Below are 26,235 nucleotides of genomic sequence, written 5' to 3'. Positions count from 1 at the left end.
TTGTGCGTGAGTGCTCAAGTCATGCAGGCGCCCGGTCTGGCACACAACAGCATGGCGATCACGCCCGGTGACGCCACTTACGAACCTTTGTGCAACGGAGCGTTTATTTCACCATCGCCTCTACTGTGTGCTGCTTCGGGTTCGACAGGGTGTTCCTGTTTCGGCTGATGTTGCCGGTGTTGAGCACTGCACGGCGTGTCCTGTCATTAACTCAGCCGACGCCGACGAGGTGCAGACGATTTAGCGATCGTTTCTTGGGTCAGCTGTGCATGTGCCTCTTCCCTTGCGAGTCGCCCCTTCCGCAGCTGCATCTTCTCCTGCTCCTGGTCAAACCGCTTGCAGAACATCGTCAGCGTGCGCAGCACCTCGTTCAGCGAGAAGGTCTCCTTCTTCTCACACAGAAACGTGCACAGACGCTCCATCTTGCCGTCGATCGTCTCCGCAAGCTTCTCCACACGCTCCAGCTCCGGCAGCGCCCGAATAATGAACTTGCCCAGCACGGTGGTCCAGCGGCTGTCGTTCTTCAGCTCCCTAATCAGCAGCTTGCACTTCTGCAGACGGCCGCGCAGCTTCTTCAGCTCCTGCTCGATGCTCGGCACGTCGATCTCGCGGCCCGCCTCCACCATCGGCATTAGCTCATCCGAGATGTGCAGCATCCCGGCCTGGGAGGGGTTCGACGCCTCCATGGAGCTCAGCGACTCCGCAACGTAGGAAAGCAGCGTGCTCTTGCCGTCCGTCGTCTTGAAGTCCATGATCTGCGGCAGCTGCGTGATCGGGAAGCCCTTCGCGTCCTGGAAGCGGCTGCCCTTGTTCAGGAAGTTGCTCACCTCCAGCAGAAAGTACAGCATGTCCGGCAGCGACCTCGAGTCGAAGATGGCGTCGATGGCACGGTTCACCTTCGCCAGCTTCTGCTCCAGGTCTTCGAGGTCGCCGTGCAGCTTGTACTTGAGGCTCCACGCGTGGATGCGCTCCGCGTAGTGGTCGATGGTCTGCGTCATCAAGATGAAGCGCACCGCCATCGGCAGCTCCTGCTGCTCCGTCCGCGACCAGGGCTTTCCGTGTGCCTTGCGTGCACGGTTGATCTCCTCGATCTCCTCTGCTTTCGGGATATTCTCCTTCAATAAAGCGACGCGCTCTTCGCCCAAGGTCAGCGTGTCGAAGGTGCGTATGCTCGCCTCGATTTGCTGAATTGGAAGGTTGATGATCTTCAGCATCACGTTCACCGCCGTGTCTATCTTCCACGGAAGTATGTCGGCTGCAGCGGGCTTTGCAGCCATTTTCATCAGCGGATCGGTCTTCTTGAACAGCTTCTCCAAGCACGCACGCGTTTCTGCTGACAGCGCGGGGCGGTGTGTGACCTCGCCAAAGACACCGACGGAGTCGCCGATGGCGCCGTTGATGGGCACCGGGCGCGTCTTGCCGGTGTTCGCGGCGGGAGCAGCCTCGCCCGGCCTGCCCTTCGTCCCAGGCGGGGGAGGCGGCGGTGGAGGAGGGGGAGGTGCGCCGCCGATGGACGGAGGCGGTGGTGGTGGTGGGAGTCCTGGCGGCGGTGTCGGGGTGGTCTCACGGCTATCGCTGCTCGCCGCAGACGTTGCCAGGGCCGGGTCGCGCGCCGAGGCAGTCTCTGACCTGCTCGGCGACACAATCAGAGGGAGGACGGCGTCCGCAGCTTTGTGGCGATCCTCTGCCCACGAGACCGCTGGTGGGGACACCAACGGCGGCAACCCCGTCGAGAGCGGAGGAGAGACGGCGGTCGAGTTCGATGCGCTTCCTCGACGAGGGAGAAATTCCGCGCTGGTGCTCACCGACGCGGCGCCGTCGCGCGCTGCGGCCGGACGCGTGCGATGAGACGACGCCGCGTTCCGCACCGCAGGTGTGTTGCCCGGCGGAGAGAAATCGAGGCGACTGGCCAGCCGCCCCGACACGTCCACCGCTCCCCTCGACAGCGACGCGCGGCGGTGGCGCAACGCGGACGACGGCACTGGGTGCGCCGACCCGCCGTCGGCTGGAGGTGCGGGTGAGGCTTCCTTACACGTACTCGGTCGGCGTCCGTCCACGATAAAGGAGGAGGGAGCCGTGGGAGGTGGAGGGGTCGGCAGGGGGTCCACGGTTGGGCCTCCATCCCAGCGGCGAGCAGCGGTGCGTTCTTCAGAGGACACCACCGCCGGCAAGAACGCAGAAACACTGCAGCTCTTTGAGTAGGACGGCTCTTCTTCGTGCTCCTGTCGTACACCCTTTTGATCCTCAGCTATGTCGCCGTCACCGTTGCCCCGCAGTTGCTCAAATTCCTGCGAGGAGAGACTCGTCGAGAGAGCGTCCTCGCCCAGCTCCGAGGCAACGACGCTCGTCCGCGCACCGATGGCATCATTGAGCTTGTAGTACACCCGCTCGCCCTCCTTGCGGTGCGTCTGATGTGGACGTGCCCCACCCGTGGCAACGACGCGGGCCACGACATGGTCCATTTCATCCCGCGTCAACTCCTCGCCGACGCTCGGCGAGGACGCACTGCTGCCGCCGCTTTCCGCAGCTTCATTTTGGGACGGCTGCGCCTCGCCTTCGCCGCCACCACCCGACGCAGGCATTCGCGCTCGCGCCGCCTCAATCGCAGACTGAAGCTGGTTCTTCTTTAACTCGAGCTGGGCGGCCGCCTCCTGGGCGTCACCTTGGGTTGCGTTCAGCGTGCGGATCACCTCCCCCTCCCAGTCGTTGGGAAGCTCCAAGAAGCTCAGCAGCTGGGTCACCGCCGCGGCGTCGTTGAAGTTCAACTTGTCCACGCTGTTCGGCGAAGCGAGGCGGTGACTCACCTCGTTCTGCAGAATGCTTAGCATCAAGTCGGTGTTACCCTGAGCCGCCAGCGCCACATCTCGCACGTGCTCTGGCGACACGCCGTGCGCCTCCGCAAGGTTCTGTATGTACTCCTTCGTCAACTCCACCGTGTGAAACTGCGAGCTGCGGCGGAAGGTGATGCTCGACCCGCTGGTGGTGAACGACCCACGGCGGCGACGCTCGACCAGTGACAGCCGTTGCACTCGCTGCGGCGACACAGATGGCGCCTGCACCAACGGTGGGGACTCATTGTAGTCCACCACATGCACGGTGGTGCGCCGTCGCCGCCCAGAGGATGCGCTGGTTGTGCTGCCGTTGCCGTCTTCGTCCCCGCTGTCGTGATGTCCCTCCTTCCCGCCTGCGGACGACGCCGCCTCGGCCGCCGTGCAGAGCGCATTCGTCAGGCCGTTGTGGTCGAAGTCACGCGGCTCGCGGTTGGACGGCGAAGCGGAGAGCGATCGTTGATGCGACATTGCACGGAGCTACAGTCTCGTGGCCTTCGCTGGCTGAGGCTCGCAGGGTAAGAAAAGAAAGGAAATAAAAGAAAAGGCAGCGATGGAAATCCGCACGCGCCAACACACACGCAATGAAACAAAACAAAACAACTTCTATTGTTTATTTTTCTCATCAATACAAAGAGCAACGAGGGAAGAAATCTCGCAGCGCGTCGTGGCTGGCGTTTTGAAATAGGTGGTTCGCGGAACGCGTTGGAGGTCGATGAAACAAGCGGTGAGAGAAAAAGAGGGGGGAGGGAACAGAAAAAACCCTGCAGGCGGTGGATGGGGAGTGGGGGGCGGCCAACACCGGGGAAGTGGCAACGGAAAAGAAAGGGGGGAAAAAACGGATGAGTGGTGGAGTTGTCTTACATTTACTTGTGCCGTTGCACCACCCACCCACCCTCGGTATAACAACACGGTATACGAGAGACACGGTAACAAGGAAAGGAACACGAGCGCCCCAAAAACCCGGCAGAGGAAAATAAGAGAAGTGATTGATAAAAAGGAGGGGGAGAAGATGTACGTGTAGGCGTGGGGGCAAGTGACGTTCGTGGGGGGAGGAGGAGGGAGGGGGGGGGGAGGGGCTTCCTTTCTGTGAATGTATGGAAATGGGCGACAAGAAGGCAGGAGGTACCTCGCGTGCAATAAAGCACGTGCACGGCGAATTACCGGCGAAACGCTGAATGCAAAGCTAACCAAAGAGCTCGTACAGGTGCACAGAACAGCTTGAGCAAACGTGCGACCTTGGTGGGCATCACGATATTGTGTAAAAGAAAAACGGAATATTTGATTCAACCAGAAAAACAAAAAGAAAATACGAGGGCGAGAAGCATGAAGTGGGGCGGTAGATCGATGACACAGCAAGAAAGATTCCATTGAGGGAGGGAGGGAGAGAGAGAGAGGTGCGTGACGCACAACTGTGCTGTGCAACAGCAAACGGTCGTTTCTTCGCGTCTCCGTTGGCTTTCCTCCTTCCTCGGACAGCGAGGTCTCCTGCTGCGAAGCGTGCAGATGTGCACGTGAGCGGAATCGCGAAGCTGAGTCCTCCCGGCAGCTACTCCTTCACCGCAGAAAAGCTACAAAACAGCAGAGAAGGTAAAAGGGGAAAAAACGGCGTTGTAGGGGGAGGAGGGAGGCCTTCCTGCTTTGCTCTACCTGCTGCGGTGGGCTTCTTCCTTCTTCGGTTGTCGTTTGACCTGTACTGCACTTATCCCAACTTCTCGACGGCATCCGCGAAGCGCGAAAGGGTGGAAACACGAATACCGAGCCGAGCCGACCATCTAAACTTATCAAATCCACATAAATACGCATATATATGTATGTAATATAATATTATTACGCATGGCCCGGCGAAAACGGAGCCACCGCACCCGATCATCGACGGCACGAACGTGTCGCACAACACACCAAACAAAGCAATAAACAAAAAAAAAGGTGTTCATTTGAGGCTTTCGACAACGCTTTACTCATCCTCAGCGTCGAACACAACGACAGATGTGCCTTCCACGCCACAGAAGGCGACGCTCGTCACCACGGCGCGCATCTCCACCGTGTCCAGGTCCTCCGCCTCAAGACGCGCGAGCGGGAAAAACACGTCGGAGGACAAGGAAAAGGTGGAGAGCGAAGGAGCGGCACTGGCCGTCTTCGCAGCCGTCGAGGAAGATGACAGCCCTGCTTCTGCGCCAGTCAACTCTACCGAACTCACGCGTAGGGCCAGCTGACGGGTGCGGCTCGGGGACGCCTTCTGCGACACCACACAGCGCACCCACCACTGGTGCATGACACGTACCTCTGCCGAATCACCGTTGTTGTCGCCGCCATCGCCGCTGCTGCTGCTGGTGCTCGCTGCTGCTCGTCGTGGTGGGGCCCATCGCATCTGTGCATCGATGTGGATGATCATGGCGAGTACGCCGTCCATCTCCTCCACACGGCCCTTCGCCCGCACCGCCACGACACGCGGCACTCCGCCCGCCTCCTGCACCGCCGCCTGCGACGTGCGCCGCGCTGTGGTCGCCGCAGCAGCATCCGCACCTGCGGCGCTCCCTGACGCCACGACGAGCTCGCTGACGCACGACTCGAGCTTCGTCACGGCCACGTCGGGTGCGTCCTGGAGCTCCTCCAGCGTGCACGTTGCTCCAATCGAAGTGAGTGCGCTGGGTGACGAGAAGAGCGGGGCGCGCCAGCACGGCAGCTGCAGCACCGCCGGCTCACTCTCCCACAATTGCTGATGAAGAGCTGACGTAAGCCGTATAAGCCGCGCCACGGCCCAGGCCTGCGTGTCGCCGTCTAAGAGCTCCACCACAGCAGACACAACGTGGCGGACCGCAGGCAGCAGGGTGCGAAGGTCCTCCACCAGACGCTCCGCCAAGTCTGCCGAAACGGCGTTGCACAGCGCGGTGCGTGCGTCACGGCTGACCGCGGCGCGGTAAAAAACGTGGCCGTGGTGGGCATCGAAGGCGCTGGTTTTCTCCGCCTCTGCGCCTCCGTCTGCAGCGAACACCTCCGATGCGAAGAAGTACGATGCAGGAAACAGGCGGCAGCAGTAGGCGAGGAGGAGCAGATACACCTTCGTGCCGGCAGCGCTGAAGTCGATGTCGATGTAGCGCACGCCCAGGGAGTCTGGAAGAGCCCGTGCGAGCGAGTGCAGCGCGCGGTACTCTGCCGCCTCCGTCACACGGGCGGCGTCGCCGAGGTGGGCAGGAGTGAGCTCCTCACAGTGGTAGGCGAGCATCCGCCAGAGGTACGTGGTCGTGTCGTGGAGCGCCGCCTTCTTCTTTTCGGATTCGAGCGAGCCGGGCAGCACGCGCAGCAGCTCCTCTGCTGTGCTGACGGCGAGGCAGTGGTGGGCAAGAGCGAGCCCACGGACGGTAGGTCGCAACGGCGCGTGCGGGTCCTCCTCGTCTTCCGCCTCCTCCGCCTCATCGGCCGCCTCTTCGTTGTCGTGGTGGACGCGCAGCTCCTCCACACAGCCCAGCACCTTCAACGCGTTCACCACGTGCGAGGCGACACTAGAGGCGTACAGCGGGACATCCGCGGCGGTCGGCACGCCGTAGAAGTGCAAATTGGACTTCACGTGATGAAGGAAGTAGTGAGAGGAGAGCACGCGCAGCACGTCCGCCCGGCTCGCCGCCCGCCCCTGCGCAATCGCCGCGTTCACCGCGTCGCGGAAGTCGTCGGCGTAGCGCAGGCCGGACTCGAGTGGCAGAGGTTCGTTTAACAACTTCCCCCACACCCACACCCGGGGGCTCCGGCAGTACAAAACCGCCTCATTCACCGCCCGCGTGCACATCTGCATCACCTCCACCGCCGAGCAATCGGCGTACGTCATCCCCCGCTCCCCGTCCTCGCTCTCGACGGTCGCAAGACGCTCGCCGCAGCAGATAACGGCGTTGGTGAAGAGCGCCGCCGGCAGGCGCCAGGCCGCGTCGAAGGTGCACACGAGCAGCAGCGGCAGCGTCGCCTGCGTCTCGGCGTGCAGGGCGGGCTGATCCACCAGCTCCTGTATCGTAAGGGCGTCCAGCTCACTCGTGCGACGGTGCAAGTAGGCCACACCCGCGGCGAGGTACACGGCGAGGCGCGGGTCATCGGTGGCGTGCTCCGTCGTCTCGGGGATGTAGTTGTCACGGCACCGCAGCAACACACGCTGTGCCATGTCCTTTGCCTGCCGAGTCGTCGGCACGAAGATGACGGTCGGCACGGCGGCGTAGGCGGGTCGGCGCAGTAGTTTGATCGCCGCCACTGCACCGCTCTCGTAGCGACTGCGCGGCCCCGGCAGCTCCACGCCGACGAGCCGCACACGCAGCTGCCGGTACGAGTTGCCGTAGTTGAACTGGTGTGTCGCTGACACCTTCAGCCAGCGACCGACCTCCGCGGTGCTGATCAGCGGGTAGGTCAGGCCAAGAATCCGCGCCCGCCCGGTGCCGTGGCGCACGAGGAACGGCTCTGCGTTGAGGCGGGCCATGCACTCCTCCATCGCCTGCCCTTCTGAGGAGCGCAGCAAGTGGAGGTGGTCAACAACAATGTGGGTCACGCCAGCCAGCGCGGCATCACCGCGACGCACCAGGCGGATCAGCTGCTCGCCGGTCGCGAGAATGATGGTGGCGGAAGCCAACTTCGTGGCGCCTGCATCGCCTCCATCATTATTGGTGCCACCGCTGCTGCTGCTGCCGTCACCAGCCGTCAGCTCCACCACCCGCTGCTTCAGCACCTCGCCAAACTTGTAGCGCCAGTCCAGCGCGCGGCGGTGCACGACGTCTGCGTTGCTCGTCAAGTACAACAGCTTGCCAGGCAGAAGCGACGCAGCAGCAGCATCGGCACCGTTCCCATCGTCTTCTCCCTGTTGTGTGCCTGGCAGCGCCCTCGATTGCCGCTCCGCCTCCTTCACGGCCTCCTCCAAAAGAAACTGTAGAACAAAGAGTTCGGCGAGCACCGTCTTGCCGCTGCCCGGGGGGACGCCTACGAGGAGGTTGCGCGGGTGGTCGAGCAAGATGGGGTCGACCAGGTCGGACTGCAGGGCGGTGAAGTTCTGAAACGGAAAGATCTGCTCGCCGACGGCGTGCAGCTGAAAGGCGGCCAGGCGCTCCGCTACCGCGCTGCCACTCGTGTCCGGTGAAGGGGGCCGCTGGTCCACCTCACGCAGCGGCGCCGCCACCGGTGGCAGAAGAGTGTTCAGCAGGCAGACAGAGGCCGTGGCGGAGGCGCCGAGCCAGTGCGGCGACACCACACGCGCGAACAGATGCGTCGGTGTGGGGTCCACCATGGGCACCACCACCGGCGGGCAGGCGTAGCTCGCACGCTGCTGCACGTTCGCCAGCGGCAGCAGCACGGCCTCGTGGTGCAGCAGTCGCCCGTTTGTGTGCTCGATCATGAGCACCACCTCACACACGGAGCGGCCGTGCACCGTCTCGACGTAGTCGAAGTCGGCGAGGATGTCGACGTCGATGTAGAGCATGCCGCGCGTCAGTGGACGCACCGCCGCCTCTACCGCGTAGTGCGGCACGACGTGGATCGCCTCGTACGCGGACTGCGCACGGCGGTCGTCGCTCAGCCGCTCCGCCAGGTCCTCGACGCTCCAGCTGCGGATTTCCTCCCATGGCACTCGCACCCGCTCCAGGGCGGACAAGATGGACTCGTAGTGCTTCACGGGCAGGTAGTCGCGCACCTGCCGCAGCGGCGACTGCACCGTCCACTGCCGATGTACCGTCATTAAATAGAGATTGAGAAATTGGCGCGCAGTGCGGCCGTACTCGCGGACGAGGCAGATGTCGTACAAGGCTCGCAGAATACGCTGGGCGGAGTCTTTCACGTACACCATCTCGCTCATCAGCGGCAGCCCCTCCAGCTCCTTCTGGCTGATGAAGCACTGCAGCAGAATGTTTATCTTGGCGAGCGGGGTGTAGCGCGACTCCCGCACCGCGACCGGCGCGCTGTCGAGCAACTCCTTCAGCTGCGCCTGCTCCTCTGCTCGCACGCCGATGTTGGCAAACTCGCTCGACGCGGAAAAGACGCGGAACAGCTCCACGTCCTGCATCGCGTTGCTCATTAAACCCAAGTAGGCCGCCATCGAGGTGGTGGTGATGTAGCAGTAGGAGGCGATGCGGCCGTAGGCGGTGCCGCTGACCCGGCGCGCCCGGGCATCGTAGTCGGCCATCTTCGACGCCCTCAACTCCTCACAGGCGGTGTGGACAATGTTGGCGAGGTGGTGCAGCAACAGTGGATCGCTTGCGGTGGGTCGGATGCCGTACACCTCCGGCACCTGCCGCATGCGCACGTAGAGGTACGACCGCTGCAGCCACTGCACGCCCTCCTCAACCGTCTCAACGTGGCCGAGGGTGATCTCGGCGTTTAGCATGTCCACGACACGCTTCATCATCTGCGACTCAATCGGGAGCTGTTGGTTGAGCACACTGAGGTAGTAGTGCAGGTCGTCGGGGGAGGTGATGATGGTGGCGCGGCCGAGCGCGGCACCGAAGCCGACACGCCCGGCACGGCCAAACATCTGCAGCACGTCCAGCGCACTCAGCAGCTCCGACTGCCCTTTCGCGCCGTTGAAGACGCGCGTGCCTTTGATAATGACGCGGTTCGCAGGCAGGTTCACACCCCAGGCCAGCGTAGAGGTGCAGACGAGTACCTTGATGTGGCGCTCAGCGAAGAGCTGCTCCACGGTGCTGCGCTCCTCGCGGCTGAGGCCGGCGTGGTGGATGCCGAAGCCGTCGGGCAGGAGCTGCTGCAGACTGCGCCGCAACATCGCCCCGTTGGCGCCGCTGCTCGCCTCCTGCAAGGCCTTGTGGCTGTTGCTGTCCGGCTGCACAAAGTAGTAACCGCGGTGCTCCTCCGCTGCCCGCTTCTGCAGGTAGCGCGCCGTGAACTCCGTCTCGCGTCGCGAGTGGACGAAGATCATGACCTGCTCCTCCGCCTGCACCGTCTGAAGCACCTTGTCGTAGGCGACCACGTTCATCACGGCGCTCTGGGCAACGCCCTTCACTTTCTTCGTCGCGCAGTACGTCTGCTCAAGCGGGATGGGGCGGTAGCTGCTGTCGAACACGAACAGCCCACGCTGGCGGTTCACCTGCAGGAAGGTGGCCACGTCGGCGTAGTTTGGCAATGTGGCGCTAAGGCCAACGATGCGAATACCCGCTTCGCCGCGGAGTTGCTGCTGCAGCAGTGTACGGGCCACAATCGCCTCCAGCACCGGTCCACGTTCGTTGTGCAAGAGGTGCACCTCATCTAAAATCAGCAGCTTTAACAGCGAGGCCACACCCAGCTCGACGGACTTGCGCGTCACGATATCCCACTTCTCGGGTGTGGTGACGATGAGCTGGGTGGTGGCCATTTGCTGCTGGGTCATGGCGGCATCGCCAGACAACTCCGCCACCGTCAGGCCCAGCGGCTCTAACCGCCGCGAGAAGGTGCGCACGACTTCCTGCACCAACGCCTTCATCGGAGCCACGTACACCATTTTCAGGCTGTGCCCGTCAATCACGCCGGTCGTGGTGTTGCGTGCGGCGTCGATGGCGCGCAGCATGGCCATCATCGCCACGTTTGTTTTACCCGCCCCGGTCGGCGCGCTCACGAGCATGTTCTCGTCGGAGTGAAACGCACACTCGTACACCTTCGACTGCACGGCGTTGAGGTGCGTCATCCCCGGAAAGGCAGGGAGAGCCCAGCCGGGGAACGACGACTCGACCGAGACGGGCGGCGTGGTGGTGTTGTACTGCGAGCTGGGCGGGAGAATCACCTCGTCGTGCGTCTCGTACGTCAGCCGCTGCGTCCCTTGTGGGACGGTGGCCCGCACGTGCAGGTGCGGGGTGCGCTCATCTTGAAAGGCGCACGCCTGCAGGTCCACCCGTCGCAACGTCGGCTGCCTCGCAGCGGCGAAGGGAGACGAAGCAGACGAGGAGGCCGCCTCTTCATTTCCATGCACTCCCTTGTCGACTGCGCCGGGCTGAGCATCACCGTTGTGGCGAGGCGGCGGCAGTTCCAGCATGTGCAGCGGGTCCACCTCGTTGCCGGTGATGCTCTGGTACAGGTGCTCCACCCGCGAGTCGTCGAGTGCGTGTTGCCGCATCGCATCCATTACCGCGTAGCGCTCCTTCTGTGTGCCACACTGCGCGTACCGCAGGCCGTAGACAACGCTCCACCGCGACTGCACCACGTCGCCGATCCAGTCCATCACCGCCTCATCCTCGTAGCCGCCAAGACACGTCGTGAGCTGCGTTTCAAGCGTGAAGTCGTCCTCGTCGCGCTGACTTAAAAAATCAATCACACGTTCGGCGAGGGATTGACACGTCTCCGCTTCGTGTGCGGGAAACAGGCGGCGGACGGCGTCCTTGATGTACTGCGGGTTGCACGCGACCTCGTCGAAGGCGATCTTCGGCGTGTCCGTCAAGCCGAGCCCGCCTTCGTCGTCGTCGTCCTCCGTTGCGACCACGTCTGCCGGGGCAGCTCCCGCGGACGCACTCCACGCCTCCGCCTCCTCCACCGTGTCGGCGATCCCCCCTTCTTCCGTGAAGGCGTACTGCGTGAGGTTCTGATCCGCCTGCATGAGTGCCCTGCGCTTCTTCCGCCGCTCCTTCCTCTCCGCGGCGGACTCCACAGCCCCGCCTGTCAGCACGCTGATTGTGCGTCGCTCCTCTGCATCACCCGCCTCTGAGTCGCTGCTGCTGCTGCTGCTGCTGCTCGGACCGGCAAAGTCCAAATCATCCACGCCCAGCGCCGCAGAAGAGGTAATGGCTGCTCCGTAGATACCGCCGCGGCCCTCCGCGTCTCCCTCCGGCGAGCTCGCCACGTAGTCGGTGATCAGCTTGCCGTAGTGCAACAGGTGATCCCGCACCTCACGGGAGAGCCGGGTGTCGAGCAGACGCTCCAAACTCTGCTGCAGCTCGTTGATGGTGTTCGGGGTTGCCGCGGAGGCCGCGGAGCCGGCGGCAGTGCACACGATGGCGAGAACCTGCTCCGCCACCTCCTCCACATCGTCGTCCACGCCAGGCGGGAGGTAGCGTCGCAGGTCTTGCAGAAGCCGCTCGTAGTACGTCTTGGTGACGTCAGAGTGCGGAACGTAGCGGGAGGCGGAGGGCAGTCCTCCGCCCGTACGCCGACCAAAGGACATGGTTGAATAACAGTAACTATTTAAAAAGAGATGGGCCGTACAAAAAAAAAGCTTAGAAAGAGAATGATAGCGCCAAGAGCAGATGACGTGAACGCTTTCCCGCCTGCCTCTTATCGACGTCTCTTGCACTGCTCCCCTGACGGATCTGTCTCACCTTCACGAAATAAACAACTAAATCAAAGCGTACGAGTACGTAGGGATACACACACGCACATCAGATAATGTTAAGACATATTTATTCATTTGATTAATTTTTTTAAGGGAAGAAAGAAAGAGAGGGAAAGAGAGAAGCTGTAGTAATGCGTTGGCCCAACTGGAACAGAAAGATGGCGGCGCCGAGAAGTTATCGGGGTCAGCGACTGAACTGCACAGCTGCGCTGCAGAGGGAGAACGGAGATGACGATGACTGCCTGCGGCGTGCGGCTCCTCCTTTCAGTAGAGGGCGTCTGGCTACGCCACCATTTTCAAACCGGAGAAAAAAAAAAAGAGGAATACAAAAATGACTCCGAAGGTTTGTGGGACGCAGGAAAGATATGGGCCACCGCGGCGCTTTACTGCCAAAAAAAAAGCGTATAACGTATTCGATGCTGGAGTCCATCATCACACGGCTTGAAACGTGCGCTTGTGAACACCGCGGGTTAGGCATATTAGACGGCCTCTTGACTGTTGCAATATTATTCTTATTTGGTGCATGTGTGTGCTCCACGCCGTGCGTTTCGGCTGGGATGGACCAACTGCGGCATCAACGAGAACAACAGAAAAAGTGGAGGGGCAAACTATACGAAGAATTGGTAGAAATATGGTGCAAGATGAAGCAATATATCAATATATATATTTACTTTAAAGAAAGGGAAAAGCAAAAGCCGCCCGATCGCACACACACGACAACAGCACTCCAAAGCGCGCCACACAACGGTGAGCACGACAGATTTCTACGGGAAAAGACCCAAGGAGCCAGATGAGACGTAATACCGCATCGCAACTGAATGAAGAAATCGAAAGCATACATATATGAGAGGAGGAGCTCAAGAAGACAATGAATCACAACACCAAAACAAAAGTGCACCTACCGCAAAGAAAAAAAAACGAATAGCAAGAGTACGCTCCGTGCACGCGCAGAGATCGATAGAAACGCGCCTGTTTTTCCTTTGGTGCAGTCACCTGGGCGGGCGCGAGTGCCGCGACAACCCGAGCGCCTACTCGGCTAATCCTCCTTCTTGTCCTTCGTCTGCCGAATCTCTAACCACTGGCGCAGCCGCTGCATCGCAGTCTTCTCCGGAGCCACCTTCGACAAGAGCAGCGCCCTCTGCAGTCCACCCACCGCCTTTATCCCTTTTGTAAAGGTAAACAGCACCGCTACCGTCCACAGCACACTGAGCCACCAACGCGTGCACAGCACAAAGTACGTGACGGGCACAAGCCAGTAAAGCGGCACCAGAACAACACCGAAGGGACCGACTTGCTGATAGTAGCGCCGCCACTGAGACCGGTGCGGGTGGCGGACTTGCTCCTCGTCGCTGTCGTAGCAGGACAGACCCAGCTGCGTGCTCAGCACCGCCTTCACGTCCGCCGCATCGAAGCCGACTGGGTTAGACACGTAGAAACGCGAGAGAAGCTGCTCCTTCTCGGCAAAGCGCTCGTGCGTCCACGCCGCCATCTTCGCCTCATCCGCCGGGACCACAGACGCGGGATTTGCGCGGGCGGCCGCCTCGGTGCCCTCGAGGACGTAGCGGCGCAGCAGCAGGTGTACTTTCTTTGGGTGGTGACCGTTGATCAGCGAGGGCTCGTTCGGCCGCTCCCCCGGGGCGTGGTAGGTGTAGCCAATCGTGAAGTCCAGCACCTCCTCCACCTTCTCCGGGCCGCCCAGCATCTTCACAACTGCGATGAGGCCGGTGGTACGGGGATTCAGTACGTGGTGGAACTTGGGCAGCCCCGCCTTCGCCGCGTAGGCCTGCGAGCGCTCCACATTGCTCGGCGACAGGTCCGTGCCTTCTGGAAAGATGAACACCACCGGCGTGTCCTTGGTGTCGTGGAAGAACTGCACCATCCCCTCGATGTACTTCGCGTCATTCTCCCAGCTGCGGGACAGGAAGAGGTAGCGAAACATCTCCATGGTCCAGCCCAGCACCGGCAGCTGCCTCAGCTCCCCCTTCAATACAAACCGGACCTGCTGCACCATCCCGCGCGTGCGGGCGAAGAAGAGAAGCATGTACAGCCAATCCAGCCGGCAGTGGTGGTTCATGATAATTATCTTCGCCCTCCCGGGCGTCGACGGTGGACGGAGGAATTTGTCGAGGTCGACGTACTTCTCCGCTCTGCCGTCTTCGCTGCGGATGGCCGTCGTGTAGTGCTGCTCCAAGTGCTCCTGTCCTTCGTCGTCGACGATGGTGTACGCGACGCGGGTCCCCAGCCCGAACTCCAGCAGCCCACCCACCCATGAGAAGTAGGCGCGCTGGAGGAAGTTGTGGTAGGCGGCGCTCAGCCTGTAGCACAGCCGCATCGGGCCCTCGCCGAAGATGTACTTGACGGTGAAGAGGGTCAGGTAGACCCACATGCTCGCGACGAGAAAGTTTGTCACGGTGACGGCGAGGCACCCCGCCAGCGTCAGGCCACCGCGCAGCGTGACCTTCATCGTTTCTCTCGTTCGTTTCTTTTCGCTGTAGCACAAAAAGGGGAAAAAAGGGGGAAAGGAGTGGGGCGGGCTCAAACACCGGTTTTCTTTTAAAGGGAGTGTTTCTACGGATAGAGTGAGGAGAGCGCGGGTGTTGGCAAAAGGACACACGATGGGGAGAGAGGGGGGGGGGAAGCAAATGGAAAAAAAACTGTGAGACACTGAAGTGCTGGGCATGGAAAAAAAAAAAGTGCAGAAGCCCACCGCGTGAACTCGGTTTAAAGGAAAAGAAAACTTGGACGTTTGACGTTGGTTCCGCTCCACTGTTTCTCTACGGCTGCCGATTACAAAACACGAACATGTCTATTACGAGTTCTAAGTCCGGCGAAGTTTCAATATCATCCGATTAGACTGGGCATCACGCTCATAACATCTTAAAGAGACCTGGTTAAACCCGAGACCGGTATCTCCCTCTGCTTACTTCCGTTTATTCATTTTTTTCTTTCAAGACTTATGTCGAGGTACGGACAGGTCGCACCGTGGAATTCTACATTGAAAAGGCTATAAGCCAGCCATACATACGCCAAAGAGAAAAAAAAAGCGCAAGAGCAACGACCGCACTAGTGTACATCAGAAAGCCGCAAATCTCCTTCTTCTTTTGGTGCGTATGCGAAATACGTCCCACGCAGGTGCGCAGCTCCCTTGCCTCGACCTTTGCAGAGTGCCGTCTACACGACGCGACCAGTCATGCGCGCCACCCTCTCCTCTGCGCGCCGCTTCACCTCACGTAGCTGCTCCGCCTCCTTACCCGCCACCGCCGTCTCCATCTTGCACCGGAAGACCCGCTGCTGCACGCCGCCCATCATCGCCTTCTCCTCATCAGGCGTGAAGCCGCAGAAGCGAACATCCAGTTCGACAAGTGACTTGTTTGCACCCACGGCGTCGCACAGCACCGCGCCGCCCTCCGTGTGCTCCATGTCAGCGGCAGCAGCACCTGCTACTTCCTTCTTGCCTTTTCCTGTGGAGCCCTCTCCGGCATGGGCCACCTCGAGGGTAATCATCGTCGTGGACTGCCACCGCGGCTCCGAACCTTTCGGCGTGTCCGGACCGGCCACCATCGTCACCGAGGCCGTAGCGGCGTCGTTGTCGGCGTCCGCAACGCTGTCCTTGACAGACTCGCACGCCACACTGCCAGCGGCCGTCGGCGCGGCGGTGTCGTTCACCGCTACAAGAAAAGACGGGGCGCTCCGGATCGCAACAGCAGTCGTAGAACCTTCTGCAGAAACCGGTGTGCCGGGGCCAGAGGAAGGAATCTTGGCGCCGGCCAGCAACGAGTTCCCTGCCACACGCAACACACTCAGTCTGCTGAGTCGTGGCAGGACACTCGCGAGCGCGCTCAGGGTGCTCTTGCCTAGCCTGTTATTGGACAAATTCACATCGACCAAGGTGGGTTGCACGGACAGGGCCTGCACCAGCAGCGCACCACCCTCTGCGTCGCCTATACAGTTCTGTTGGAGGCTCAAAATACGCAATGTTTTGTTCAGTTGCAGTGCCTCTGCCAGTGCCGACGCGGCACCGTTCCCGAGCCTGTTGTCCTGCAGGTACAGCTCCTCCAGCGGGAAGTCGGGGCGGGAGAGCAGCACCGCCACCGCCCCCGCCACCGCCACATCGGTCAGCGCGTTCTGCGACAGGTCCAGCACCCGCAGCGTGGTGGAGTGGACGAGGCCGGCGGCGATCATCTGCACATGTCGATCCTGTAGCCGATTCAGCGGCAGGCGCAGACGTTCAAGGGAGCTGTAGTGCCGCAGCAGCTGCCGCATCCCGGCAGCGTCGTCGTCGCGGAAACCGATCATGTCCGACACCCCAACCCGCACCCCGCGCTTCGCCACGCCGTAGGTGAGACGGAACGAGAGAATGCCCGGCACGTGGGCAAAGAGGTGCTCGTGAAAGCGGAAGTGCACGAGCTGGCAAGGCAGGTCGACGGTGTGCACGTAGTCGCGGCAGATCGCACACAACTCGCGCAAGGCGGTCACGGCAGCGTCGTCGCGAATGAGGTCGAAGCGGGTGGCGTCGGCGTCGTACGCCGTGCATGTTACAGCAGCGCCCAACGCCGCCGGCCCTGCGTAACGCACCGCACCGGGCGCCGTCAGCGCCGTGGCAGGCAGCAGGCCTCCCTCCTTGTCCGCGCTCGTGCTGCCGAGAGACATGAGAAAGTCGCAGAGGACACGCTCTAAGAAAAGTCGCTTCCACCCGTACTCTTTGCCCAGCAGCTTCTCCCCTGCCACCATGCGAGACAGCTGCCCGAGCGGCCACCGCGCCTCGCAACACCGCTGCCAGTACCGCTCGTCCATAATGCGGGGGACGGTGATGCGCAGGGGCAGCATTGTCGCCGGGTCCGTTGGCAGGCGCTCAAGCACCATCGCGTAGAGGTCGGGCTGCTCCTCGCGAAGTCCGTCCACCTCGCAGTTATCGGCAAAGTCGTCGGCAAGTCGCTGTGCGGCCATCTCCTGGAGCGAGGAGGTGAAGTAAGAAGGTGCCACCTGGTCCTCCGAGGCCCCCAGCGTTACCAGCGCGTTCGAACGCAGCTGCTCCTGCGTGCGGATCTGGTGGAACTCGCTCTCCGCCGCCGCCGGGTTGACGGGGACCCGCTTCGCGCGCAGTGTGACGTTCATTGCGATCTAAAGTATATCAGTGCTTTGGTGCTGTTGTTTTTTCGTGTGTGTTTTTTTTTTTGAAGATGGTAGCAGGAGGTGGTGTTGCTTGGGCGTCCCGCCGCCTGTTTTGCTCTCTGGCACAAGAAGAAGAAAGTTTGAGTGCACTTTTGTCGTCAATTAGCACGACACCATTTTTATGCATGGAGGGGGGGAGGAAGAGGAAAGGACAATGAGAGAGTTGAAGGAGTCAAAGAAAGAGGGTATGCACGGCATGTTTTCCCAGTTGGGAGAACGCAGCACAGCACAACTTTTCGTGTGTGTGCGTGTGTGTGCGTGTATTTAGTTTGTTTCCGCTGATGTGCGCGAGGCGGTTCATACGTCGACCTACCTCAACACCCACTCCGCTCATGTTTTTCGCTGTACGCGCAACGCCAAAGCAAACACCTGTACATCAGCACTGCTTGCCTTGGTCTTTCACAAGCTTTTGATGTTCCTTTTTCCCTCTCTCTCTAGTTGTTTCTTTGCCTTTTCTCCGCTACTACGCGATTGCGTCGAAGCTAACAGGCAGGGATCGTACCGGGGCGTTTAAGTTTCGCGAAGAGGGAAGAAAAAAGGAGGGGGAGGAGGAAAACGATCGTCACCACTGTCATCATTAATTTTATTTTTGCATGAGTGTATGTGTGTGTGTGTGCAAAATAGGAGAAAGCAGGAAACAACGAAACGGGGACAACGCAGGCAACGCCCAACGGAGAAATGGGTAAAGGGGAAAAGGGAAGCGTTGAGGGGCTTGAAAGAAGGCTGCACCGTGAACAGTAACGAAAATAATAATAACAATAAATAGAAAGAAGAAAGAACAGATTAGATATCATGTCTCATCAACAGTAAAGCAATCGACGGTAGTTTTGCACGAGTGTGCACAACTGGGCCGGCGGGGGGGAGAGAGAGAGAGGAGAGACGGAATTTCTCATCGCAAATTCACCCCCTCCCTTCTCTCTTCTCCCGTCTCTTTTATGCCCCATTTCAGCAGCAACCCACAAAGGAAAAAAAAAGACTGATTGTTGGTGACCCCCGTAAACAATAAAGTCGTAAAGGAACTTCAACAAGAAAAAAAAGCAAGGTGGTATCGTGTCGGCTTCACTGTGTGTGTGTGTGTGTGTGTGTGTCTGTGTGTGTTCTCTTTTGTTAAGTTTTCTTTTTCTGCGCCAACCAGACTGTGGAGATAAGCATGACGTACAGCAGAAATGACCGCGCACGCACACATGTATGTGCAGCAGTCAACCGAGTCTGGGGAAGGCGGCAGCGGCCGACGTGCTTCGTTGCAAAGTCTTACTGCGGAGTGAGGACAATCGTGTGAGAGTCGGTGGTCAACGTCACCTTGCCGCCTCTCAACTTGTACGCCATACCACTGTCACAGCCGTGCGAAAGCGCTCTCTCCAACTCCATCTGCGTCTCGGTTCCGTACATCATCGTGGAGATAACCAGTCCCTTGAGGACGTGGTTCTGGTCGTGCAGATCGCCGGACATGACGTTGGCCACCTTTGCGTGCAAGCCCATCATGCCGATTTCACCTTTTGTAAACACCACCGTGGCGTGCTCCGTGAAAGGCGCGCTGTCGAACTCCTCCACGTTGTACTTGTCGAAAAGAATAGACATCTTCATGGGCGTGTGTGAGGTTGTGAGCAGTTGATGTTGCTGGTACGGTTGCTTATACCGCTGCTTTTGTGTGCGAACAGTGAATAGCGACCGGATGCTTGTTTTAGACAGTTTCAGGGGGATGAAAGAAAAAGAAGGTAGATAACTTGAGCAGCTTGGATTTTGTTCTGAACACACTGTTTTCGCGCACGTGATACGGTGAAGTCGCAAGAAAATGTGTATTTGGTATCGTTGTAGAATTAAAGGATAACCGAAGAACGGTAAAGAGAGGGAGGTTTGTTTTAGAAAAGGGAAAAAAAAAGGCGTATCATTAGGAAACAGTTGTTACAACTAAGAACAAACACGCGAAGGGAAAGAAAAGAAGATAAGCCCGTGCATGTACGTGTGCTTGTGTTGGTTCCGGCTTTATCAACGGTGAACGCGAACCGAAACAAAACAATTCTTTTCTTTGTTTTTAAAGGCTGTCAAAGAATTGCAAGCAGACACTCCTCAGCAACGGTCAGCCTGTGCCAATAACAAACTGTAAATACCATTATGCAGTGGATGTTTTGATGATTCGAATCGATGGCAGCAAACAAAATGAAGATATAGAATAGTGATAAACGAGAGACCCCTCGCTTTTCTCATCGTACTCAGGATTTGGTGTGTTTGCAGCACCTGGAGTTCTACTTTGGTTGACAAAGCCGAAAGGCAAATACATTCAAAAAAGAAAGCAAAACGCTTACAGCACCGCATTTTCTTTCTACTGCTGTGATCCTTGTACTGGCTTTCGTTTGCATGAGCAGGGTTTTTTTATTTCTACTCCGCTGCCCACTCCAGCGAACCTGTCTTGCCTGTCATTTTCAGCACCTTGTCCTCCAGCGTGTACGCCACTCCTTCCATGAGGTCACTGCCCAGGATGTGCTCCACCGTCATCTGCGCCGGCGTGCCCATCATCCGCGTAGACATGAGAGGCCCCTTCAGCTTGCCGTCCTCGATGGAGACGACGCCGTTCATAGAGTTGGCCACCTTCACGTGCAGACGCAGCTTGTTTGCGTTGTCAGGAGCTGCCTCCAGGCGCAGCACCACTGGCGCTGGTGTCTCAGGTGCCTTACCATTCACGCGGATCAGCTTGTACTGACCCACCAAAGACACAGGGCCGCCGCTCATGCTTGAAGTGAAGAGCGAGAAGAGAAAAATGATTTTGGTTAGAAAATCGAGCACACTGGATGGAGAGAGGGATGGTGCTTCGAAACGGGAAGTGGAGAACAAATGAAATGACGATGAGTGACATCACAAGGCAGGAACTGCGCAAGAGAATGAGTCACACCGGAAGGCTGAGCACTTACGAGGCACTTAAAATGGGGAGCTTCATTTTCAACAACAAAAAAGAACTGAGAAAAAGAGTGCTGCTCAAGACGATAGTCGTTCTTGGTTGCTTCAAAACCACGACATTCGTTATTATTTTTTTGTGTTCAGTACTCCGACTAATTCCTCTTCTTTGACACTTTCACTCTTCCAAATGATGCCTTTCAAGCTCATGTGCTAAGTGGTAAAAAAGAAAAAAAAGGCATTCCAAGCTCCATCGCGCAAACAAGAAAAAAAAAGGAAAATAGTCATGCAATAACATCTAACAGAGAGGCGGGAATAAAAACTACCTACATCGTGTGTTTTCTCCACCTGAAAGTGTAATTACCGAGTACGTCAGGAAGCTGTCACAAAACAACAATAAAAAGAACAGCTTATGGCCGCCAGAGCCAACGCAGAACGCCAACCGCTAGCGCTACGCAGGAGGCAGTACCAACGCACAGAGATGCCATCGTTACGAACGTCGCAGGCAACGAGCGCAGCGCTGATACTTTGTGGCGCTTGTCTCCTGACGAACCTGTTGCGCCAGCTGAGCCGCCAAGCCGTGATTTGCTTGCCTCGTTAAGGAGCGGGAAAATCCGTTGGCTAATCGCATCGTACGGTTGCACAAAGGCAACTGGAAGATAGGCAAGCCGGAAAACCACATTTTCGTCGAACACGTCATGCGGTGCGTTTTGCTTTTCAGCATTTTTGCTGTCCTCAACGGTTGTGCACACGCCGTCCTTCTGTCTGCCCACGGCGCACACCTCCATCCACGTTGTGCGACCCTCAAAAGGTAACTGAGGGCTGATTGGGCGAGCATCTAGCAAGACTCCATCAAAAAGACCGTTCTTTGAAGGCGGTAGGTTAAGGGCTACCGTGAGCACCAAATTAGTCGTCGCGGAGGCATCGACTACCTTCCCGCTTTCAGAAGTTTGGGCAGAGAGAGCGGCATAAAGAGCGCGCAGCGTGCGGACAATGCTGCTGCGAGCCCAAGTTCTGCACTCCTCATTCGCTCTAAAGTGATGATCAGTTGACAAAAACAGAGCCGTCATGTCGACCTCGGCACCGAGTTGCTCGACGAGACCCACGTCTCCGTGGAAGAAAAAACCGCGAATGGTAATCGTTGTCCGCAACCTCTCGGGGTTGACAAAAACTAAAGTATCCCTGTCATCGCCGCAAAGTCGAAGTCCATCGGCAACGGTTGCGTTGTATGTCGCATTGGCTGCGCCTGCTACATGCTTAGGCCACATGTTATCAACAAAGCACGCGCGCGACATTGCAACAGCATCGTATAATTCGGTGTTATACAGGGACGTCATCCATGCGATTCTTCGCGTTAGGCTGTCAAACGCAGATTCATCGTTTTCAGAGTAAGCGAAGTTGTCTGCTGCGGTGACAATAAAAGAAACTTTTTTCTCTAAACTAGCGAAGACATTTGCATCTACTTCAGCGGGTGTGGTACACAGGAATCCGTTTCCAAAACAGCTGAACGCTGCTTCAGCGGTGGAGGGGTGTGTATTGGAGCAAGAGTACACGCGGTCCACGACTTTGGTAAATGCTTCCTCTGACGCGCTCGTGGCATTTTTCCAACCTAGCCAGACGTGCGTGACACTCTCTTCGCCGTTCAGCGCCAAAACACTGTCAGGCAGCCAACCGCGAAACTTGGCCGAGTCGGCCTTTTCTAGTTTTTCAACCCACCAAACCTTGCTTTTCGATGTTGAGCCTGTTACGCAATGTGGTGAGCTTTGCTCTCGGTGTGCTGATGCAGCGTTCGCTGAAACGTCAGGAGAGGATGCAGCAGAAAAAACGTGCGGTTGCTCCTGTTTCGCATGCTTTGATACGTATTCCATATATTGCGAGTTCCTCAGAGCCGCGAGCTCAGCTTGATCGACCGCAGCTCGCAGATGCAAGAGCTTTGCGTGTTCATCAATCTCGCGATGCACAAAACCTGATAACACGCCTTTCAAGGACTCATTTCGCTGTTGATAGTCTCGTAACAGTGCCTGGATGCTTCTTGCCTCGTCAACAATTTTTTTTATGCTATCATCACTAGCTTGTGCTGTCGATGATGCCGATGTGATCTCTGTGGGTGCCGATGAAGAGGCTTCTAAATCTTGTGGTTGCATCAACGTGTCTGAAGATAATTTAGAAACAACTGGTAAACAAAAAGCAGAGATACGGATGGTGATGATGGTTTGTAAAAATCTATGTTTGTCCTTGTGTGGCAATGTGCCCAATCACAATTTAAAGAGCGTAATGGAAATGCATGAATACATAGTTTTGTACTAGGGGATGAAGAAAAAAAAAACTGGCAGCCCTTAAACAGTCCTGAGTATCGCGATTCTGTACGCAAAGCATATGAGCTGTCGCTTTGTCTTCTTCAAGTAGAAAAGGGGGGCAAATCTGCCGCTACTCATCTGGCATACATGTCCGGCCGATTTTGCTGCTGCTGCTGCCGTTTATTTTTCTTCTCTTCTTGTCCGTCTTTTCCTAATCGAAGAAGTCAAAACCCTATCTAGCAGCTTAGACAATTAAAAAAAGGTATCTGCTCTCCATTTTTACAGCTACGGAAAACTCTGACTAGCGCAATAATTCGTGAGCTTTTCGTCAGTAACTTGAGTTCAAACGCCCTCCCGATCTCTTGTCATCCGAGACTCGCTAAAAAAGAGGTGAGCTACACGTCACCCAACATTTGAATATCCATTTTTACAGCCGGCAGTCGAGTGCCAGGAGCTCTGCCATCATATTGTCACTTCCTAGTCACAACGTAAGTGCAGCTGTCTATTCGCTCATCCACTTTTACTCACTAAACGACGAATATGCTAATATTCGATGTCTTTGTTTCAAGCGATTCGAACGTTATGGGGAAAAAGGGTGTGCTCTCGTCTTCTTCCAGGGGGAAAAAACTCTCGCACGAAATAGTACATTATAGTATGTCTTAGAGTTCGGCAGATCCCCTCGTTGTCTAATAGCCAAAGCAGGATAGAGAAGACAATTAATGCAGATCAGCGAAAGATTACGACGTGTCAGGCATGCGCAACGAAATTGTTATTTAAGCCGTAGGAAACGAGAAAGAAAACATTGAGATGGAGAAGATAGTAGCCAATAATGTAAGTATTTTCTTGTCAGCATTCACTCTTCTGAGTGTTTAACGAGTGCAAAAAGGGATGTTGCTCTTTCTTTCTCTAGAGCGTGAATTAAAGAAGCTGTATTTTGTGCCTTGGAGCCTCACGCCGTCACTGAACAGATGAAGGAACGAGCATTACAGAAGATGTGTTTCTTTCACGTCCTTCATATCAGTTTGTAGAAATGAAGGAGAGACCTTTCGGCTCTTGTACCTGGTTAGACTCGCTTTTCTTTCCAAATAGTTTGCTTGAACGCTTGTTTGTTCCGCTTGTATTTGCGTACTACTTCTTCATTGGAAACAGTCGATACCCTACTCTTCAGCACGAAACTGGTGCATCTTTGATGTAAGAGAAAAAGTCGACGAAGTTATCTCGTGCACACCAATAAGTGTTGAAAGGCATCAGCATTGAAAACAAAAATGAAAGCTACTGAAGACAAATGCGCATCTTTTCGCATAATAAATCAACAAAAACAAAACAACTTCTTTATGTAATTTTTCTTTTACTAAAAAAATGGAAACGGGGAAAAAAAGGTTTGTACAGGTACAACCTTGTACTTACATAGCATCGAGTGCTCACGGCGTGCACAGTTGCTTTCGAACCAATAAAAGGTATACAAAAGGACAATGGACGAGTAGCAAACTTCTTCAGACACATTCTGCACTTGCGAAACAGAACTAAAATACAAAGAAACGAACAAAAAAAGAAAGGAAATAGTAGCTGGCGATGACGCCTAGGCCATATCGGTGCTCGAAAACTAATTTACCCGTTATCAGGCTACCTTTCAAAAAAAGGAAGAGAAAAATCTCTACAAACTCCCTACAGCACCACGTTACGTTAAAGAAAACCGTTGTATATAAACATCTAAGAGTTGATTCTTTTTTTTTTTCTTATGACGTGAAAGAGGAGGAAAGAGAGGAGAAAAATAGCTTTTGGTGAAACAATGATCATAAAAATAAAAAAAGATCACTATGAAAAACAGCTTTCAAATCGGCTGCGCGTCGTACGTCATCTTGAATCCATTGACGTCGCCGTGAATGAACATCTCCGTGGTCTGTGGGTTGACGGTGACCTCAACAATGAAACGACCATCTTCGTCTTGGTACATTCTCGCGTTGTTCAGCGGCTCAATGGAGGAGCGCGAGCCAAAGCTCGCCTGCACGTGCATACGGTGGTCCTCTGTGTCGTTATAAAAAGCCCACTTCTTTTCGTTCTCGTTGACAATACGGAACAGTAATCCGTTGCCCTCCGTCTTAAAGCACTTGGTGCAATGAGTGCCCTTGTAGGTCGGACCGGTGTTCTGAACTTCTGGAGCTGCGACCCGCGTCAAAACAAATTCGCAGTCCTGATTCTTCAGTGTCAGCTCAGAGCCGCGCGAAATAGCCTCAAGGCCGTACTGAAAGCCCACATTAAAAGCACCTTCCAAATTCGATTCTTCCGTTGTGCCCACTATGCGGGTCGACATTAGCGGCTCCTCAGACGTCAGAATGTTCTGCTCCAGCACCGCGGTGCCGCGAATGCGATTGGCCACGACAATTGAAATGCCCACCTGGTTATCACCCTTCGGGGTAAAAACAACGGTGGGCTGGTTCGTCGTTGGAACAATGTTGCCGTTGAAGGATTTGAGAACGTACTCGCCCTCCAGATCCTTTTGGCTTACAATCTGGCACAGTTGAATGCTCCCAGCGGAAGACTGCAGAAGAATACCAGATTCGTTCTTGTGGATCTGGAATCCGTCGTGGAGGCCTTGGCGAATCTCGTTCTCCACCGCTGCAAGATCATCATCGGCGTTGACCAACGTGGAAGCGAGTTCACCGCGCAGAAGCCCGGACTCAATCTGGCACTGCCCACGCAGCGAGTTTGCAATGTTCACGACAACGAAGCTGCCACCGTTGCCGTCGGGAACAAACCGCATCGTCATCTCCTGGTTCGGCGGCTGGTTGTTGACTGCAATGATGGCGTGCTCGCCAAAGATGTCAGAGAGCTTCGCTGATTGCACAAATACAAAAGATGTGGTAGAGTTCTTCAGCAGCAGCTTATTTGTCTCCAAAATAGCATGAAAGCCATCCGAAAACCCGTTCATGAGTGCCTCCTCCACGGCTGCCTGCTTCTGGTCAGGTCGCTGGTTCTCCGACAATTCTAACTGGCCAACAAGATAGTTAGGCTCGAACTTCACCTGGCCAGTCATGTCGTTTGAAACGGTTGCATTCACCGTGACGACGTCTCCACAATGGTGAATCGTCAACGTTGCCGCCGCCGGGGTCACCTTTCCCTCCCAGTGGGAGAGAACGTAAGTACCACAAATTTCGTCAGCTGTGGCCATCGTTGGTCGCGATAAATTTTAGGCTTCTTCTGTACACAGGAGCTCCTTTTGCACTTAAAAGCGGCTTTTCTTTTCGAGTTTGAAGCAGTAAATATTGCTCAACAGTTCCGGATAGAATGGTCTGAGTTAAAAAAGGAAAGCTATACGACGCCGAAGGAAGCAAAGCGACAGAATAGCAGTGATAGTAGAGCGAAGAAGAAAAAGGGTGAACAATAGCAGGTGCTTGAAATTTGCAACTCATCGCACGTGGTTTTGACGACACAAGCTGCAGTTTACGAAGGAGAGCAAAGATGATCCTAATGGAAATCAATAAAACTACCTTACACTTAAGTTGTTCGAATTGGAGCAGCATAAAGCGAGACCCGTTATGACTATTGAATTTGTGGCGAAAGTTTTCGACAAAAGAAAAGACTTTTGTTTCGCTGAACATAAATGTCCATCATGCAAGAACAGAAGAAGTGAACAATTTACAGAGAGAAGCATCCATATTCAAGGAGGAAAAGGCTGCTATAAAACCACAGCAGCGCAAAAGAATCACCTTCAGCTGCCACGCGACCACCTGAAAGTTTCGGAAGCAGAAAAAAAGCTTTTCGCGTGCGGGCAGCTGCC

The 26,235-nt window shown here is 56.6% G+C and overlaps 8 protein-coding genes across 12 annotated transcripts; all 8 read right to left on the bottom strand.

Annotated features, from left to right (window-relative positions):
* Positions 1–206: 206 nt before the first annotated feature.
* Positions 207–4,068, bottom strand: ABB37_07966 (putative formin; the record flags this gene model as incomplete). Its single annotated transcript, XM_015806786.1, has 1 exon — positions 207–4,068. Exon 1 carries the CDS (start codon positions 3,297–3,299, stop codon positions 207–209), a length of 3,093 nt encoding a protein of 1,030 aa, XP_015654657.1. The 5' UTR covers positions 3,300–4,068.
* A 717-nt stretch (positions 4,069–4,785) lies between these two features.
* Positions 4,786–12,104, bottom strand: ABB37_07965 (putative ATP-dependent RNA helicase; the record flags this gene model as incomplete). Its single annotated transcript, XM_015806785.1, has 1 exon — positions 4,786–12,104. The coding sequence occupies exon 1, from the start codon at positions 11,929–11,931 to the stop codon at positions 4,786–4,788; it is 7,146 nt and encodes a 2,381-aa protein (XP_015654656.1). The 5' UTR covers positions 11,932–12,104.
* Positions 12,105–13,135: 1,031 nt separating this feature from the next.
* On the bottom strand, positions 13,136–14,669 carry ABB37_07964 (hypothetical protein; the record flags this gene model as incomplete). Its single annotated transcript, XM_015806784.1, has 1 exon — positions 13,136–14,669. The coding sequence occupies exon 1, from the start codon at positions 14,561–14,563 to the stop codon at positions 13,136–13,138; it is 1,428 nt and encodes a 475-aa protein (XP_015654655.1). The 5' UTR covers positions 14,564–14,669.
* A 601-nt stretch (positions 14,670–15,270) lies between these two features.
* ABB37_07963 (hypothetical protein) lies at positions 15,271–17,362 on the bottom strand (the record flags this gene model as incomplete). The annotated part of the gene is made up of 1 exon (XM_015806783.1): positions 15,271–17,362. Exon 1 carries the CDS (start codon positions 17,212–17,214, stop codon positions 15,271–15,273), a length of 1,944 nt encoding a protein of 647 aa, XP_015654654.1. The 5' UTR covers positions 17,215–17,362.
* A 1,160-nt stretch (positions 17,363–18,522) lies between these two features.
* On the bottom strand, positions 18,523–19,027 carry ABB37_07962 (hypothetical protein; the record flags this gene model as incomplete). Of its 2 annotated transcripts, none has more annotated exons than XM_015806781.1 (1): positions 18,523–19,027. In XM_015806781.1, exon 1 carries the CDS (start codon positions 18,853–18,855, stop codon positions 18,523–18,525), a length of 333 nt encoding a protein of 110 aa, XP_015654652.1. In that variant the 5' UTR covers positions 18,856–19,027. The 2 variants fall into 2 exon arrangements, with proteins under 2 accessions (XP_015654652.1, XP_015654653.1); XM_015806782.1 differs by having other exon boundaries at positions 18,523–18,914.
* Positions 19,028–19,647: 620 nt separating this feature from the next.
* ABB37_07961 (hypothetical protein) lies at positions 19,648–20,077 on the bottom strand (the record flags this gene model as incomplete). Of its 3 annotated transcripts, none has more annotated exons than XM_015806778.1 (1): positions 19,648–20,077. In XM_015806778.1, the coding sequence occupies exon 1, from the start codon at positions 19,996–19,998 to the stop codon at positions 19,648–19,650; it is 351 nt and encodes a 116-aa protein (XP_015654649.1). In that variant the 5' UTR covers positions 19,999–20,077. The 3 variants fall into 3 exon arrangements, with proteins under 3 accessions (XP_015654649.1, XP_015654650.1, XP_015654651.1); XM_015806779.1 differs by having other exon boundaries at positions 19,648–20,055; XM_015806780.1 differs by having other exon boundaries at positions 19,648–20,001.
* A 493-nt stretch (positions 20,078–20,570) lies between these two features.
* On the bottom strand, positions 20,571–22,335 carry ABB37_07960 (hypothetical protein; the record flags this gene model as incomplete). The annotated part of the gene is made up of 1 exon (XM_015806777.1): positions 20,571–22,335. Exon 1 carries the CDS (start codon positions 22,302–22,304, stop codon positions 20,571–20,573), a length of 1,734 nt encoding a protein of 577 aa, XP_015654648.1. The 5' UTR covers positions 22,305–22,335.
* A 1,953-nt stretch (positions 22,336–24,288) lies between these two features.
* ABB37_07959 (hypothetical protein) lies at positions 24,289–25,768 on the bottom strand (the record flags this gene model as incomplete). Of its 2 annotated transcripts, none has more annotated exons than XM_015806775.1 (1): positions 24,289–25,768. In XM_015806775.1, the coding sequence occupies exon 1, from the start codon at positions 25,624–25,626 to the stop codon at positions 24,289–24,291; it is 1,338 nt and encodes a 445-aa protein (XP_015654646.1). In that variant the 5' UTR covers positions 25,627–25,768. The 2 variants fall into 2 exon arrangements, with proteins under 2 accessions (XP_015654646.1, XP_015654647.1); XM_015806776.1 differs by having other exon boundaries at positions 24,289–25,749.
* Between the last annotated feature and the right edge of the window lie 467 nt (positions 25,769–26,235).

Source organism: Leptomonas pyrrhocoris (genome assembly GCF_001293395.1).
Source record: "Leptomonas pyrrhocoris isolate H10 chromosome Unknown, whole genome shotgun sequence".
NCBI classification, from domain to species: Eukaryota; Euglenozoa; class Kinetoplastea; order Trypanosomatida; family Trypanosomatidae; genus Leptomonas; species Leptomonas pyrrhocoris.
Note: the sequence above shows the minus strand (reverse complement) of the source record. Positions and strands in the feature narration are given on the sequence as shown.